The sequence below is a fragment of the Malus domestica genome, chromosome 05 (assembly GCF_042453785.1).
Source record: "Malus domestica chromosome 05, GDT2T_hap1".
Classification (NCBI taxonomy): domain Eukaryota; kingdom Viridiplantae; phylum Streptophyta; class Magnoliopsida; order Rosales; family Rosaceae; genus Malus; species Malus domestica.
Window position 1 is genome coordinate 38,905,387 of NC_091665.1, and position 15,024 is coordinate 38,920,410.

Sequence of the window (15,024 nt, forward strand, 5' to 3'; positions counted from 1 at the left end):
AACACAAAAGAGTTTATCCACAAAAATGAGGATTTGCGTCTCCACATACTCCACTCCATCGTGCATGGCCACATATCACATTAAATCAAATTTATGGGTTATCTAGTGATGTCTGCATGCTCTCATGTATACGTACCTTGATATCAAAATAAAAAGAGCAATAAGTCAACGAGGGTTAGTCGAGTTGGTAAAGATCGTTTCGCTAGATTAAGGTCTAAGTTTGAGTTCCGTTGCCAGCAAATTTTCTTGATAGGCAATATGTAAAAACTAAAATATGAGCTAAAACTCATTCTGTAAGTTCACAAAGAGACTTATTGCATGCCTTGACCTTGGGATGGGATAACATCCCCTATCCCCAAACTTTTCTTAACAAAAAAAAAAATAGTAAGAGCAATAAAAGGTTTTATTATTATTTTCTTTTGCGTGTATTGTCAACTAGCTTCCAGAAATAATGCACAGCAGTTTGAAATTCAATTTACACGCAATAATATTTGAGATGTTCCCTGGTGATCTTCATTCTTTATAAAAAAAAAAAATAGAAAACAAAATACTAATTAGCAGAAAGTAGTCTCGAACTTGAGTGTAAGACATGTTTACCAATTCAACCAGAGGACTTAGATTTTCATTTTTTTAATTTGATCGAATATAGGGATTGAATTATTTACTAATAATTCATTTATATTTTATTTTGAGAATTTTTATTTAGCAATTAAGCATGGTTTGATTTTATTTTGCGTGACGCAGCGTTTGAGTTTTAAGCAACGTGTCTCACTTAGTATTATTCTCTCATTAGCATAAGTTGACATGAACCCAGATTAATCATTTAATAATATTTCCGAGCTCCAAAGGATTCTTCTAGCCTGGTCAGTGATAATATATTTGACTTTTATCTAGTTTATGGTTTGTTTGACTATTTTGCTGTGCTTTTTTTTTTTTTTTTTCTGACGGTCTAAAAGATTCACATATGCATTTCAGCCTTCTTTGGCCACAAGCGTAACTTCCACACCAGCAACAAGTTTAGAACCCAAGACCTTCGATTTTTAGTTTGAAAAACGTTTTAAAATCAGTCATTTATCATTAGACCATCCGTTCGGATTATTATTTTGTTGTGCTTTGACTGATGCAAAACTCTCTTGGCAGCGCAGATTTTGCATTAATTAATAAGTGGAAAACGGATAACGTTGGTGACATATATCGTAGTTATCTGCCTAACGATCTGGTTTAGTTGATAGATTCTTGATCACAAAAAGTAATGGAAATAAGCGAGTATAACATCGTAACGTAATCATATACGTACTTGATCAGATGTAGAGTTTGACCGCTATAGCTGTGCAAGTACGTGTTTGACTGCTATTTGATTTTTTTTATGTTACATTTTGATGAATCGATGTACGCGATCCATGTGATTTTTTAAGAAGAAATTGTAATAATAATTTCTTAACTTTAATTGAGACGGAGCAATGTTTTTTCAATTAAAAATTCATGATGAACCACGTGTTGGAACTTCCGTCAAAATAAGCCACGTGTCGCGCATGTGAGGTTGAATCAAAGGACAAATATGAAAAACAAAATAAAAAAAATTGTAGCAATTGTCGTTTAACTTTAACATGTTGGAGTAATAGTTCATCAACTTTAACCTAATTGGAGCATGGTCCTCCAACTTTAACCTAATTGTAGCAACGATTCTTCTACCATGACTCATTTTGACGGAAATTCTGACAGAGTTGACGAAAATGACCATAACTGCACATATTGATCATGAGTTAAGGGTTAATGATGACAAATCCCAGCAAGTGAATGTGTATGTAAGCACTCGTCTTCGAATGGTGATTATATGAAGGAAAGGATCTGGACCTTCCACTCTTGTCCTTATGGCTGTGTTTTTATTGTAGCAGTAGGAAAAACCAAGATGGATATTCATCCAAGACAATGGAAAAGCAACAAAAAATAAAGACAGTTAAACTTGGAGTTTCCATCAAAAGCCAAAGGAAACTGCACAAATCTGCACAGCCCCAAGCTAGTTCCTTACCATGAAATCTAACCCTTCCGCATGCTACTTAGGCCATCTTCAACCGAAGAAGGATTAAAGGGCTATGTTTAGCCTTATAGTTCTGCAAGAAATTATATTTTAATGAACAGTGTCAGCCCATATTTTATACTATCACCAACCGAAGGGGCCAAAGGGCCATAGGCTAAACATAACCCTTTGACAAAAAACCATCTCTAACCAAGGGGGGGGGGCAAAGGGCCATAGGCCAAACATAATTTATTATTTTAATTGAATAGTTAATTAAATTAAACTACCATATTAAAATAAAAGTTTCCGACATATTAAAAGATTATTGAAAGAGGTGGCCATTTGAAAATTATTGAAAAAATTAAAAGAAAGATTATTGGAAGAGAATAGAATGTGAAGAATTGAAATAAAATGAGGTAAGATAGTATGAAATGATTAAAAGTATGTGAGAAATGGTGTAGGAAAAAAAATTCATCCAAAAAAATAAAAATAAAGTGGGCTGGGCTCATCGGGTTGGCTTGTTGGCTGGAAATGGCCATCCCACTGGCCTGATTTGGTGGTTTTGGCCCGGTAGGGCCCACAAGTCCTTTGGCCTAACCCTCAGTTGGAGACGGTTTTTATGTCATTTCGAACTATTTTTAGCCTTATAACCCTTTGGCCTGGTCGGTTGGAGATGACCTTAATTATTTTCCTCCAAATTACAAAAGCATGTAAAAACATATAATATTGCATATATGTAGATGTAGTTGCAAGTTATAAGAATGAGGATCCTCTCCGATCCTCTTTGTGAGGATCCTAAGATTCTCAAATCGTGTTCGTTCATTATACATCGTGCGGTTAGAAATCATTTTAAATACTTTTATTTAAAATTAAATATGAATAGTATCTGATGAAAACTAACCGTATAATGTACGATTAACAAACATGATTTGAGAATTTTTAGGATCCTCATTCAAGTTATACAACCTTAATTTTGTACTAACATGATCATAGAAATAATTTAATTTTTATTTTTTGCTTTGAATTTTCTACAGACGACAGGTCAAAATGGGGGAGGTGACGTGCATAATTCCTAATCTATTCTTAATTTGGGAAATTGTCTCGGTCAAAACCATATCCATTATAAATACCAACCTACATCTAGAGATAGGTCATATACATACAAACGAAAAACAATTTCCATTCAAAATATATGCTACAAATGGCAATTCCAAGGCTTCCACATATCTTTCAGCTTTCAGTTCTTTTGGTTCTATCTACTTCATGGGCAACTTCAGCTTCAGCTGATCCTGAGAACTTTGTTCATTGCCTTCTAAACCATTCCCAACCTTCTCACCCAATTGCCCCAGCAATTTACTCTCCCAACAATGCTTCCTACTCATCCGTTTTGGAATCTTACATCCGAAACCTCCGATTCAACACATCTACAACCCGAAAACCCTTCCTCATCCTCACTGCATTGCATGAGTCCCACGTGCAAATATCCGTTGTTTGTGCCCAGATCCATAACTTGCAAATGAAGATTAGAAGTGGAGGCCATGATTACGAGGGTGTATCGTACGTGGCTGAAGTTCCATTCTTCATCCTCGACATGTTTAATCTTCGGTCCATCCACGTAGACATCAAATCCGAGACTGCATGGGTCCAGGCTGGGGCTACTCTTGGTGAAGTTTACTATAGAATTGCCGAGAAAAGCAAAACCCATGGCTTTCCCGCTGGTGTTTGCCCTACAGTTGGCGTTGGAGGCCACTTCAGTGGCGGTGGATATGGTAATATGATGAGAAAGTACGGCTTGTCAGTTGACAACATAGTTGATGCACAACTTGTGAATGTGCATGGTGAACTTCTCGACCGAAAATCAATGGGAGAAGACCTTTTTTGGGCCATTACAGGAGGCGGAGGAGCCAGCTTTGGAGTTGTGATCGCGTATAAAATTAATCTTGTACGAGTTCCAGAAATAGTTACTGTTTTCAGGGTTTCGAGAACCCTGGAACAAAATGCGACAGACATTGTCTACCGTTGGCAATATATCGCGGATAAACTTGACGATGACTTGTTCATCAGGCTTACCATGGATGTTGTAAATGGTACTAGTTCAAATAGTAGTGGAGAAAACAATAAGACTCTTAGGGCTTCATTTATTGCCATGTTTCTCGGAGACTCTGAGAGGCTCCTTTCAATCATGAACAAGAGCTTCCCTGAATTGGGTTTGAAGCAATCTGATTGCGCCGAAATGAGCTGGGCTCAATCTGTGCTTTTCTGGACGAGCTTCCCAACTGGGACATCTACTGAAGCTTTGCTTTCTAGAACACCTCAAGTGCTTACACGCTTGAAAAGAAAATCAGACTACGTCAAAAAACCAATTCCAAAAACTGGTTTGAAGTGGATTTTTCAGAAAATGATTGAGCTTGAGGCACCAATGTTGACCTTTAACCCCTACGGCGGAAAAATGAGTGAGATATCGGCGTCGGCAACTCCGTTTCCTCATAGAGCTGGGAATCTTTGGAAGGTTCAGTATGCAACAAACTGGGACATACTGGGGACCGAGGCATCAGATCATTATATTGAATTGACAAGAAAGCTCCACATGTACATGACTCCTTTTGTTTCCAAAAATCCAAGGGAAGCCTTTTACAACTACAAGGATCTTGACATTGGGATCAACCATAATGCTAATGGCATGTCAAGCTATTTGGAGGGGAGAGTTTATGGCATTAAGTACTTCAAGCATAACTTTGATAGGTTGGTGAATGTGAAGACCAAGGTCGATCCTGGTAATTTCTTTAGGAATGAACAAAGTATCCCAACTCTTCCACTCTAAAGAGGAAATAGTTATAACTAGCATTGTGATTGATTTGGTCATTGTTTAGCTTGTTTGTTATATTTTTTTTATGTATATCTTTAATATTGTTTGTAAAATAAAAAATTGTACTCTATGTTTTAATCAGCCAAAGAAATAAAAAAGAAGAAAGATATTGCTTCCAATATTGCAATTTGTTAGTACTTAATTATTACAAGTTTCAATAAAAATGTCTCCAAAAATTGAAAAATTAGTAGATTTTTTGGGGTTTCACTTTTCTATCTTCTTGTTAAAAAATTTACATGTTCATTTAAAGACATTCCGTCATACAAATTTAGGGGGGCTAATTAGCTTTTTCTAACTTGCTTTTATCAACATGTTGTAAAGTTGAAGGCAATATTAATAGTGATTAGTAATGTAGATAAGTAAATTGTAATGAAATTATAGAACTTAGACACAACAACAGTTGCAATTAGATTATAAATACTTCCAATAATCTAGAAATAAGTACCACTAAACTAAAATGATCACATGCAGCTTTCTGCAACCTTACAAAATGCCAACTAGAGTTACAACCATTGAAGGATGATTTGTCATATATATATTATTCATATTCATAACTTTTATTGGCTTATTATATTAACACTCCACACATTGTTGAATACACCCTACATACTTAATAAATCCTACATTTTCTTTTTCCATTAAAATTTGTCTTAATATACCCCACATACTTTTCTATAAACACCCTCACACTCCTCACTCTCAACATAAACCTTACATTTTCTCCATTCACCCCACTTTTCTTCTTACACCCCACACTCTTCACAATGATTTCGTTTTTTTTTTCTTTTCTGTGCTATGTACCGTTTGATACAAAATCATTCATGTCATACAGGTACTTTCTTACTGCTATAGAGGATTCAAATAGAGGAAAGTAGAAGCTGCTTGGGGAACCTTACAAAAATGAAAGGGTAGAAGTTTCGACATGATAGAGAGGGTTAAGAGCATAGATGGTGAGAGGAATCTGTTTGAATTTTTCTCCTTAACCTTTTTCCATATAATCAACATTGATCTGCGAGGGGGTGTATCTCAAAAATGATAATTTAGGAAATAAGATGATGATGTGAGGACCTTAGGCTCTGTAACAACCCGTCCCGATTTTATCAGAACAAATGGGGTACTTTTGTGAAATTTCACCTTGGGCTAGATCTTTTTCTTTTAAAATTGGTTTTTGGGTCTTAATTGGTGAGCACAAGGGGCCCATCCGTGAACTTTGTCCCCCGGCTCCTCTATTCTTTTGTTGCCACATGGCACTTCTTCCCCACTTTCTCTCTTTCCTCTCTCATTCCTTCATGATTCTCCCCCTCACTTTTCTCTATTTTCTCTTTCTTTCCTCATGCTCCCTCTCTCTATGCTATCTTCTCACAGTGGAACCCATACATACACACAGGCAGCAATCATCACCTATATCCTTCCTTTCTCTGCGTGTTCCAGGAAGCTAGGATCGAGGGAGGATCACCTCAACCTCCACGTGGTTACTGCCATTGTGCAAACATTCATCCGACGAGACGTAGGCAAGCCCTAGAATCCCTTGGTTAGTGTTTACATGGAATTATAGGATGAAATTGAGTAGCTTTGATAGCTATAGGATGTAGAAACACCTCGGGAGGACCTCTGCAGTTTTTCCGGTGATAAACCGTGGTCGTTTGGCCATCTTTTAGACCATTTTTCGCTAACTTCGGACACCACTCGGTCCCTACTTGGTATGATTCTCTTCTCCACATTTCTAGCTACATTTTGGCCTTTGAATCACTCAATTTGGTTAAGTAACGAAGAAGTTACGAAACTTTGAAAATTCCCCAAACCTTTGGCCAAAACCCAGTTTTCTCGACGAGCACCGCCTCTTTCGAGGCATTTTCCGGCCAAACCACGGCTATTTGGCCAGTGTTCAGGGTATCAATCTCTTCATCTCGTTGAGTACTACAACTTTGATGTTTATATCACTTGATTTGTATGAGTAATGAAGAAGTTATGAGCGTTTAAAATTTGTCCAACTTTCAGGCCGAAATCCGGCCTTCTCTTTCAATTGGGTCCGGCGACCCATGTTCTGAACTCAGACTGGGCTTTCAAGCCCAAATCCTTTTGAACCAAGCCCTTTGGGCCGTGCCAAACCTAGGGCCTTAGGCCCGTTATCCTTTTAAACCCAACCCAAATCCTTTAATCTATTTGTATTTATTTATTTAGTTTTATAAAAAAAAAACCCAAAAGAACTGGGCCGGGCCTTTAAGCCCAAGCCCCTTTTGTGCAACCTAGGGCCTTCGGCCCATTGACCCAGAACCATCAAATATGGCCTTTGGGCCTTGGAACCCTTTTATTTATTTCTATATTTTATTTGTTTGGAACTAAACCCTTAACCCAATCCTCTAACCTATTAACCCAAAACCCTTTTTAAAGTAGAAAACCCGTAACCCATTAACCCATTATCCTAAGCCCAACCTACCTAAACCTAAACCTAACACAAGTCCAAACCCTAAACCCTAGCCAGCCCAAAACCATTTATAGGGAATATTCCGTTAAGGAATCGGAATATTCTATTGACGTTTACGAAATTTAACTGGGACCCTACTTAAGGTAATTCGACGTCCTGAATCCGTTTCCGACGTCCGTTTTCCCAAATTCAATTGTTATGATAGAGTTTTATTAATTGGACCATTTATGTGCTTAGGGGCAATATTTGTGACGTTTCCGTGATTGCTAGTTTGCGTGGCTCTTCTGCGGCTAAGTATCTATGAGTGGACCCCTTTTAAAAATGCATGCTTTAATAGTAGAAATGCATACATGGAAAAGCATGATTTAATAATTATGTTCTATGAAACGCTTTGAGATAACATGCTTACTGAGGCTAGTTTGAATTATTACTATTTTTCCTATAACCCATATTCTTATAGAATATCCGATGGATGACGATATGATATTTAGAACATGTTTTGAACACCTCTTTATAGTATAGATGATGGATGACTTTATACTAGGAAGTTGTTTTTCAATATATATATATATATATATATATATATGTTCAATGGTTTTGTACTTACCAAGTGGTCATTTCCGCTACGGGATGTAGGGATAGATTCAAGTCCATCTCAGGCGACGGTTTGGTGTTGGCATAGGGCCTGGAGGGTGTTTCTTTTGGCTATTTAGCATTGGGATGGGGAGCCGACATTGGGCCTAGTGTATTTTCCTCTGACTGTCTGCTCAGGGACGAGGAGCTGGCATGAGGCCTGGAGGGTTATCGGACATTCACTAGTGATTATTATATATACAAGTTATGATTTGAGACATTGTGCGGCATGCTAGGTTTCGGAAAACCTATGTTTATCATTATATATGTGTTTTCATCAAACATGGGAGTTAGTACGTTGATAACTGTTTTACTATATATATCAACTTGGTCCACTCATGTTTGTTTTGCGCCCCCTTCAGGACTTAGAATCGAGGCATACAATCCCGACATCTAGGCACTTCCGCATCAGCATCTTCGAGTCCTCTCGGTGTAGAAACCATCCTTTGTTTTATTCAATTTTATATTATTTCTTTTAGTATTATATCTAGTTGTATGCTCTGAACACGTTCCTTAAATGCATATTCTTTATTCTTTTATATTTATAAACCTTATCTATTCCTTGTTTTCAGCATTTGCACTCAATAAATAGCTTTCGTCACCCTCGGGTGTCGACCAACACGTGCCTATCCTGGTATTCAGGGAAATATCGGGATCGGGGGCGTGTCAGATTGATATCAGAGCGTGGTTTGTTCAAAGCATACTTAGGATTCTCTTTTATTCTTGTAAAGTGTCGGTTTTGACATCATTTGGATGTCATGACTTTTAGATTTGGTGCCATTAAGCGTAGTTGTGCGAACATTTCTCTATTTGAATTGTCACATTCTGGTTGAAATATAAGAAATCTCGTGTTGGGATTGTGCCTCATCAGTGACGTGTTTGATTTGTTGGACGACTTTCAACATCAGACCAATACTCTACGACGTGCATTCACTGGGCATAGCGGGTAAAGTCAGTGTTACTTGGAAGCAACGTGTTTTAGAAATCTCAGTTTATGGAAGTCTGGTCAAGATCAGTTGTAAATCTGAAATGGCGATGCCATTCTGCGACATGCGTTCCCTATGAATGGCGAGCAGAGTCGTGTCTCTTTGGAAATTACTCGAAACTTTCGAAATGCGTGTTAGCAAAAATGTGTAAGTGTTAGTTTTGACGATGGTTAGTAAGTGGTAGTTGGTGGGAGCAAATCAATGTTCTCGAACTTATTACCACTGAAGAAATTCGTGTGGATCTTTAGAGCAATTCTCGACTATTATTCTATCGATAACCTTTTTGCTTACTCCAACAACGAAGTCAAGTTCACTAACCATTGACCGTCAACTTCACATCAAATTCTTTGAGCGTTGACTTCGTTTAGTTTATATACTTTTCTTGGGAAACTCCTCAGTAGCGAACGATATTCTCATCAATTTCCCAAAATGGAGTTGCGATTCTTGTTGTCATTGTAGTTGGACTTGGATGATGAAGATCCAGACTTGTTGGATAAACAGACTTCTTGAATTTCACTTGGGTCTGGTACTTTGTGGTAAACCTTAGCTCCTTGTTCACGTACCTTTTGGTAGAGGTGAACTTAGCATCTTGCTTGTAGCCCAATTTATCAGTGCTCTTGTCCACTAACTGTCCAGCCTTGAAATTTTCAGTGTAATGGCTTGAAACTACCATATTTATTATTGTACGAAGATTAAGCTTTACTCTGAACTTCTCTGGAATCATTGAATTTTGGTTTGCTCAAGGGCATCGCTTTAAGATAGCCAATCGTGTCACTGCATGCATACGCATGCTGCTTCGTATCTTTCTTATTTGTCATTCTGTTGATTCAGAGGTTCTATGTTTAATTTTTGAACTTTGAAGCATCTCTCACAAAGTATTGTGAATTGTGAAATGTCTTTGGCCACGTCAAATCTTATTAACAGTTCTTAACTATTATTGAGCTTAGACCTATTTTCTTTTGGCTAAGAAACCAGTCGACCTTATTATGATGATTAGCCAAATAATCATAAACAGTGACTTCTATTTCTGCATCTTCATTTTCCTTCGCTTGTTTGTTTCTCAATGTAAATTGAATCATGCCAGAACAATACATCAAGGGTAAAAAAAAAAAAAAAAAAAAAACGTTTATTCTCAGCATGGTTTCTCGTTCAAATCCCAATATCTTGTACTCCAGATTCTAATGGACTTGTTTTGACCCTTAAATTCCTGAGTGTTCTCTCAGCCTTCTTGACATGGTTTCTCCCTCAATCAGTGAAAAATTCACGATCGATCATTTCAGCGAAAGTGTGCACCCAGTTCATGTCGATTCGGATAGGAACGTTAGGAGCATAATCTTTTGACAAGCCTCCCAGACTTACCAAAAAGAGTTCCATGTAGGTGTGAGGTTGGAGTCGTCTTTTGGTAAGAGACTGGTGAAGATTGTAGTGCAGATGATCAGCAGATTGCATCACTATCTTCACACTGAATTGAATGGTCACCACTCATTATCTTGCTACAATTCATTACCATTATATCGTACTCTAGTAGACCTTTTCGATGATGCGTTGTGTTCACCTCAACACAGCTTTCCACTACCTCGCACTAGGATCTATCGGTTTGCAAGCACGTGGGTGTGAGGTTTGAGTGGTCTTTTAGTAAGAGTTGGATGAAGGTTTTAGTACAAAAGGTCAGCAATTGTATCACCATCTCACTATAATTCATAGGCATCACATCGGTTCTTTTCCAACGATATGTGCTCGTCTCAATGCATCTTCCCACTGCTTCACTTCCGAACTTTATTGTTGTGAGTATGTGGATGTCGAAACACTTCTAGCAGATTTGTTTGGTGCATTCTGGGATGGTACTACAACACGGTCGAGGCGAGAATCGGAAGATCTTTACACTTCTCTTGAATGGTGTGTACTCTGTTTTGTTTTTAGGTTGATCACTTGCGAGTCTTTCTTCTTTCCACCAACTTTGGCCCTGTTTGACTATAAATCTGCAACTAAGCAAAAATGGAGGGGTGGATTGAGCACTATAACAGCTCTCAAGAGACTGCTTGTTGAGGAATATGACTTCTGGTTTTTTGCTTGCTTGGCTCTAGCTTTTGGGTCTACTATTAACATTGTAGCCAATTCTCTTGAATCCTAAGGTACAGTTTTCAAATGGGTTCTTTGTTGGCAAAACTTTGGAGTAGTTGGTCACATTTGGAAGAACTGAGGAGGATTGGATGCTTGGTGCTGGATAGAGTTTTACGACGATAGTTTCTATTTTGTTCGGTTTGAGTATGGCACTTTTTGCGACATGGTATAAGAGTTTTCTCCAGAGACAGTGTTAGTTTTTTTTCCAGAAACAATATTATTTTTTTGTTTTTCCAGAAATAGTTTTTTATTTTGGTTTTTTATTTTTAGAGACAATGTTAGTTTTTTTTTTCTAGAAACAGTGTTAGTTTTTCACCAGTTTGTTTCGACGGTGGTTCTGATTTTTTTTCCATAAACAATTTTAGTTTTCCAGAAACAGTGTTAGTTTTTACACAAACATTGTATTTGATTTTTTTTCTTCCAGAAACAGTGTTATTTTTTTGTTTCTAGAAACAGTGTTATGTTTTGATTTTTCCAGAAATAGTGCTATGTTTTTTATTTATGTTTTGTTTTTTTTTTCCATAGACAGTGTTAGTTTTTTTTTCCAGAAACATTGTTAGATTTTCTTTGATTTGCTTTGACGGTGGCTCTGGTGCTTTTTGCACTTCTTTTTCTCTAGTTTGTTCACACGGAGGTTCTAGTACGTTTTCCACATCTTTTTTGCCGATTTGTTCGGACGGAGGTTTTGGTACATTTTGCACTACTTTTTCGCCGGTTTGTTTCAACAAAGTTTTTGCCATTGAACTTCTTTCAAACTTGTTTCGGCTACTTTGTTCCGATGAATGCTTCCTTTTTCAACTTTGATTTGAACTTTGATTTGGTGATTTTTGAAATGGGAGAATTCGATTTGATAGGAAGACAGGGAGTTATTATGGCAGTTTTGTGCTGGTTTGAGGTTGTGATATGATGACCCGTCCCTACTTTTCACCGAAATTTCTTTTTCATTGATGTGTTTTGATGATTTTACCCTTCTTGGACAAAAGTAGATTCTGACGTGGACGTGGTTTTCAGCTTTCAGTTTCATTCTTCTGATTTCGTATGTAATTAGTAATTGTCACTACGAACGCGTGAGCGTGTGTTAGACTCGAATCAGATTTGTAATGAGAAAGTTACGCTCCATTAAAGTACGTTAGTTACGGGTATTTTGTACACACGTGTACAAATTATTCAGTGTTTGGAACACTGTAAAGAGGCAGATTTTATACATTGAAAATTGTACAAAATCTAAAAATTCAATCCCATTCCTTAAAAAAGGGATCCGTGTCTCCCTACACCCAACTAATCAAATTTCATCTTTTCCTCAAATCCCTCTCATCCATCCACCACCAATTATAACTTTTCCCTCAACCTAGCATCTAATCAGAAACACTGTCCCTCAATGTTATTCTCCAATCAGAACACTCAACCTCACACTCTCTCTCCTTGAAAGCTCTATCTTCTTCTCTGCAACATACACACATACTCACAGGCACGCCGAACCACCATCACCGTGTGGTTCATTCTCTGGTGGCCTCACCATCCTCAAGAGCCCTCATTCTTGAAACCAAACCTGGTAGAGGTCCCTCCTCCTTTCTCCTTCCCTGCACCTTGGAACCACCATGGTTCCCGAGCTATTCCGACGAGTTATCGCCGTACACAGCTTAGGTAAGCCCCAGGAAATCCTAAAAACCTTCATTTCAATCCTATGAGTTGGTATTGATCTCGTGTACATGTTTTGAATGAACATTTTAGCACAGAAAGCTCGAGGATGAGAGATTGCTCAGTTTTCCAGCCAAGAAGCCGTGGCCATTTGGCCACTTTTAGACCAGATTGTCGATCAACACCATCAACGTTTAGACTTCTAGTAGCTATTGATCTATTCCCTACATTTCTAGCTTCAACTAGGTTTTTGTATCATCGATTCTGGTGGTGATTCAAGCTAGTTATTAGCTTTGAAAGTTGGGATGAAACTTCCCAGATTTCTGAGAACTAGGAACCGTGGTCATTTGGCCATTTTCAGGCCATTTTTCGATAACCATAGACTGTATCTCGGCTCTGTTTTGAGGTGGTTTTGTTCCTTACATTCCTACCTTCAAAATGGCTTTTAAATCATAGATTTTGGTTGAGAATCGAGCTTGTTAGGAGCTTTGGAAGTTGGACCTTCAACCTGCAAACGCAGGAACTCGTGAAGAATGCGATCACAGCTGTACTCGCAGGTGCGTGGACTTACGTGGGTCATCGACGCGTGCAGTGTCTGGCTGCCAGTGCAGCCACTTGCGTCGGCGCGTCTGGCCTCTGATTGACCTTCCGTCAATTTATATAGGTTCGTGACGTCAAGTAGATCGATTTCATGTATTCAAACCCTATGTTTGAGCAATTTACGAAGGTTTTATTTAAGTTTCCTTGTATGTGTTATTAAACTAAGTTAATAAGTAATTTCACATATAGGGGAAACGTATCCCAAAGACGTACGAGGTCAACCAAGGCTATGAGGCTCCATTTTGACTGCGTATATGTGAGTGGGCAGTTTATTTTATACCTATACATATTGATTGTTTCCCTAAATGCGTAATTACTTCACTTTTACGCTTATATTGCCAAATATCGTTATTGTGATATTAATTGTGATAAATGCTACTATATGGTTGGGATATTACTATCATGACATTTATATATATTTGTACATGCTCATCTTGCTGCACCGGTGTTAGTGCTCGCCCCAGGGCCAGGGCCAATCATTCACGTGTATATTCACATCGCATCATTCGCTTTCCTTGGATCCAAGTTAGGTGCTAGTCCTGTCGGGTAGATTGCATTAGGCAATCCGACTTGTATGTGACCGTGCTTTTGTACCAGCCTTCATGTGATCATAGTACTAAAACGTATTGATTACACCCAACCTTGTTCGTGTCAGAAATTAATCTGTTCGAACTCGTGTGTCAGCTTAGATAGATGAGCACTTAGCTATACTTGTTTATCACATGATTATATTACTGCGTCATTTGATATATCATGACTTGGCATATTTCTGGTTATAATGCTATTGTATTATTGTTTACATACTCACGTAGCATGTTTTAAAGAAACTATACTTGTTTTACGGTAAGGGGTTAGTATAATTAGAAATAAAGGTTTTTACAAAAAGTTGTTTTACCGACCCACTCAACTTTGTTTTTCGCCCCTTCAGGTTTAGTAGCTGTGCTTGTGTGTAAACGAGGACTCTGGCAAGATCTTAGTAGATGGGTACTTTAGTGGTATAATCCTCACCCTAATTACTGTACTGTTCTTATGCTTTACCATAGCGTGTGAAATGGGTGCAATCCCGCTCACCCGTGCACTCTTTTGTTTTAGGCACTTTTAGGTTTAAATTTATTCACTTTTTCACATCACTTACCCTTATGGTTACGTCACCTCACGGTGATGGCCAACATGATTCGACATTCCCAGGTCGGGGTGTGTCAAGTGAAGAGTCAGGAAATATCGAATCATTTAGGGGTATTTACAGAAGTGTAGATTTGTAGTGGGTTGGGCTTGTAAGTTTGACCCATGGACAATAGTTTTGGATGATTTTTTATTAAACTTTGAGCCTTTTTGGTTAAATAACATTTTGGGATGGTTTTTGATTAAAAATTTGTTGGTACAAGCTCTTTTGATTAAAGCTCCAAATAAAAAAAGGCTTTTTATTTGCTGATACTAGATAGCGGGCGTTACATTGGCAATACCGTTGCAATGTTCAAATAGGGAAGTATTTAAACAAAGAGAAGAAAAAGGAGGTGATCTTATCCATTTTCTCATTTTACATACTTGTTTAATATGGCCGTTGAATTGAATATAAATATATAGGGAAATTATAATGCCCCACTCTTTTTCTAATTAAACTTTTGTGTCTTTTAAAGATTTGATCAAAACACTTGGACTAATGGCCACCTAAGCATTTTAAAATTTTTTATTTGCATATCATTAGTTTATTTCTTTTAAATGAAAAATATTATATGTT

At 37.7% G+C, this 15,024-nt stretch overlaps 1 protein-coding gene across 1 annotated transcript; it reads left to right on the plus strand.

Annotated features, from left to right (window-relative positions):
- Window positions 1-3,129: 3,129 nt before the first annotated feature.
- On the plus strand, window positions 3,130-5,002 carry LOC103424356 (berberine bridge enzyme-like 8). Its single transcript, XM_029103022.2, has one exon. It carries the CDS (start codon window positions 3,210-3,212, stop codon window positions 4,836-4,838), a length of 1,629 nt encoding a protein of 542 aa, XP_028958855.1. The 5' UTR covers window positions 3,130-3,209; the 3' UTR covers window positions 4,839-5,002.
- Window positions 5,003-15,024: the final 10,022 nt, after the last annotated feature.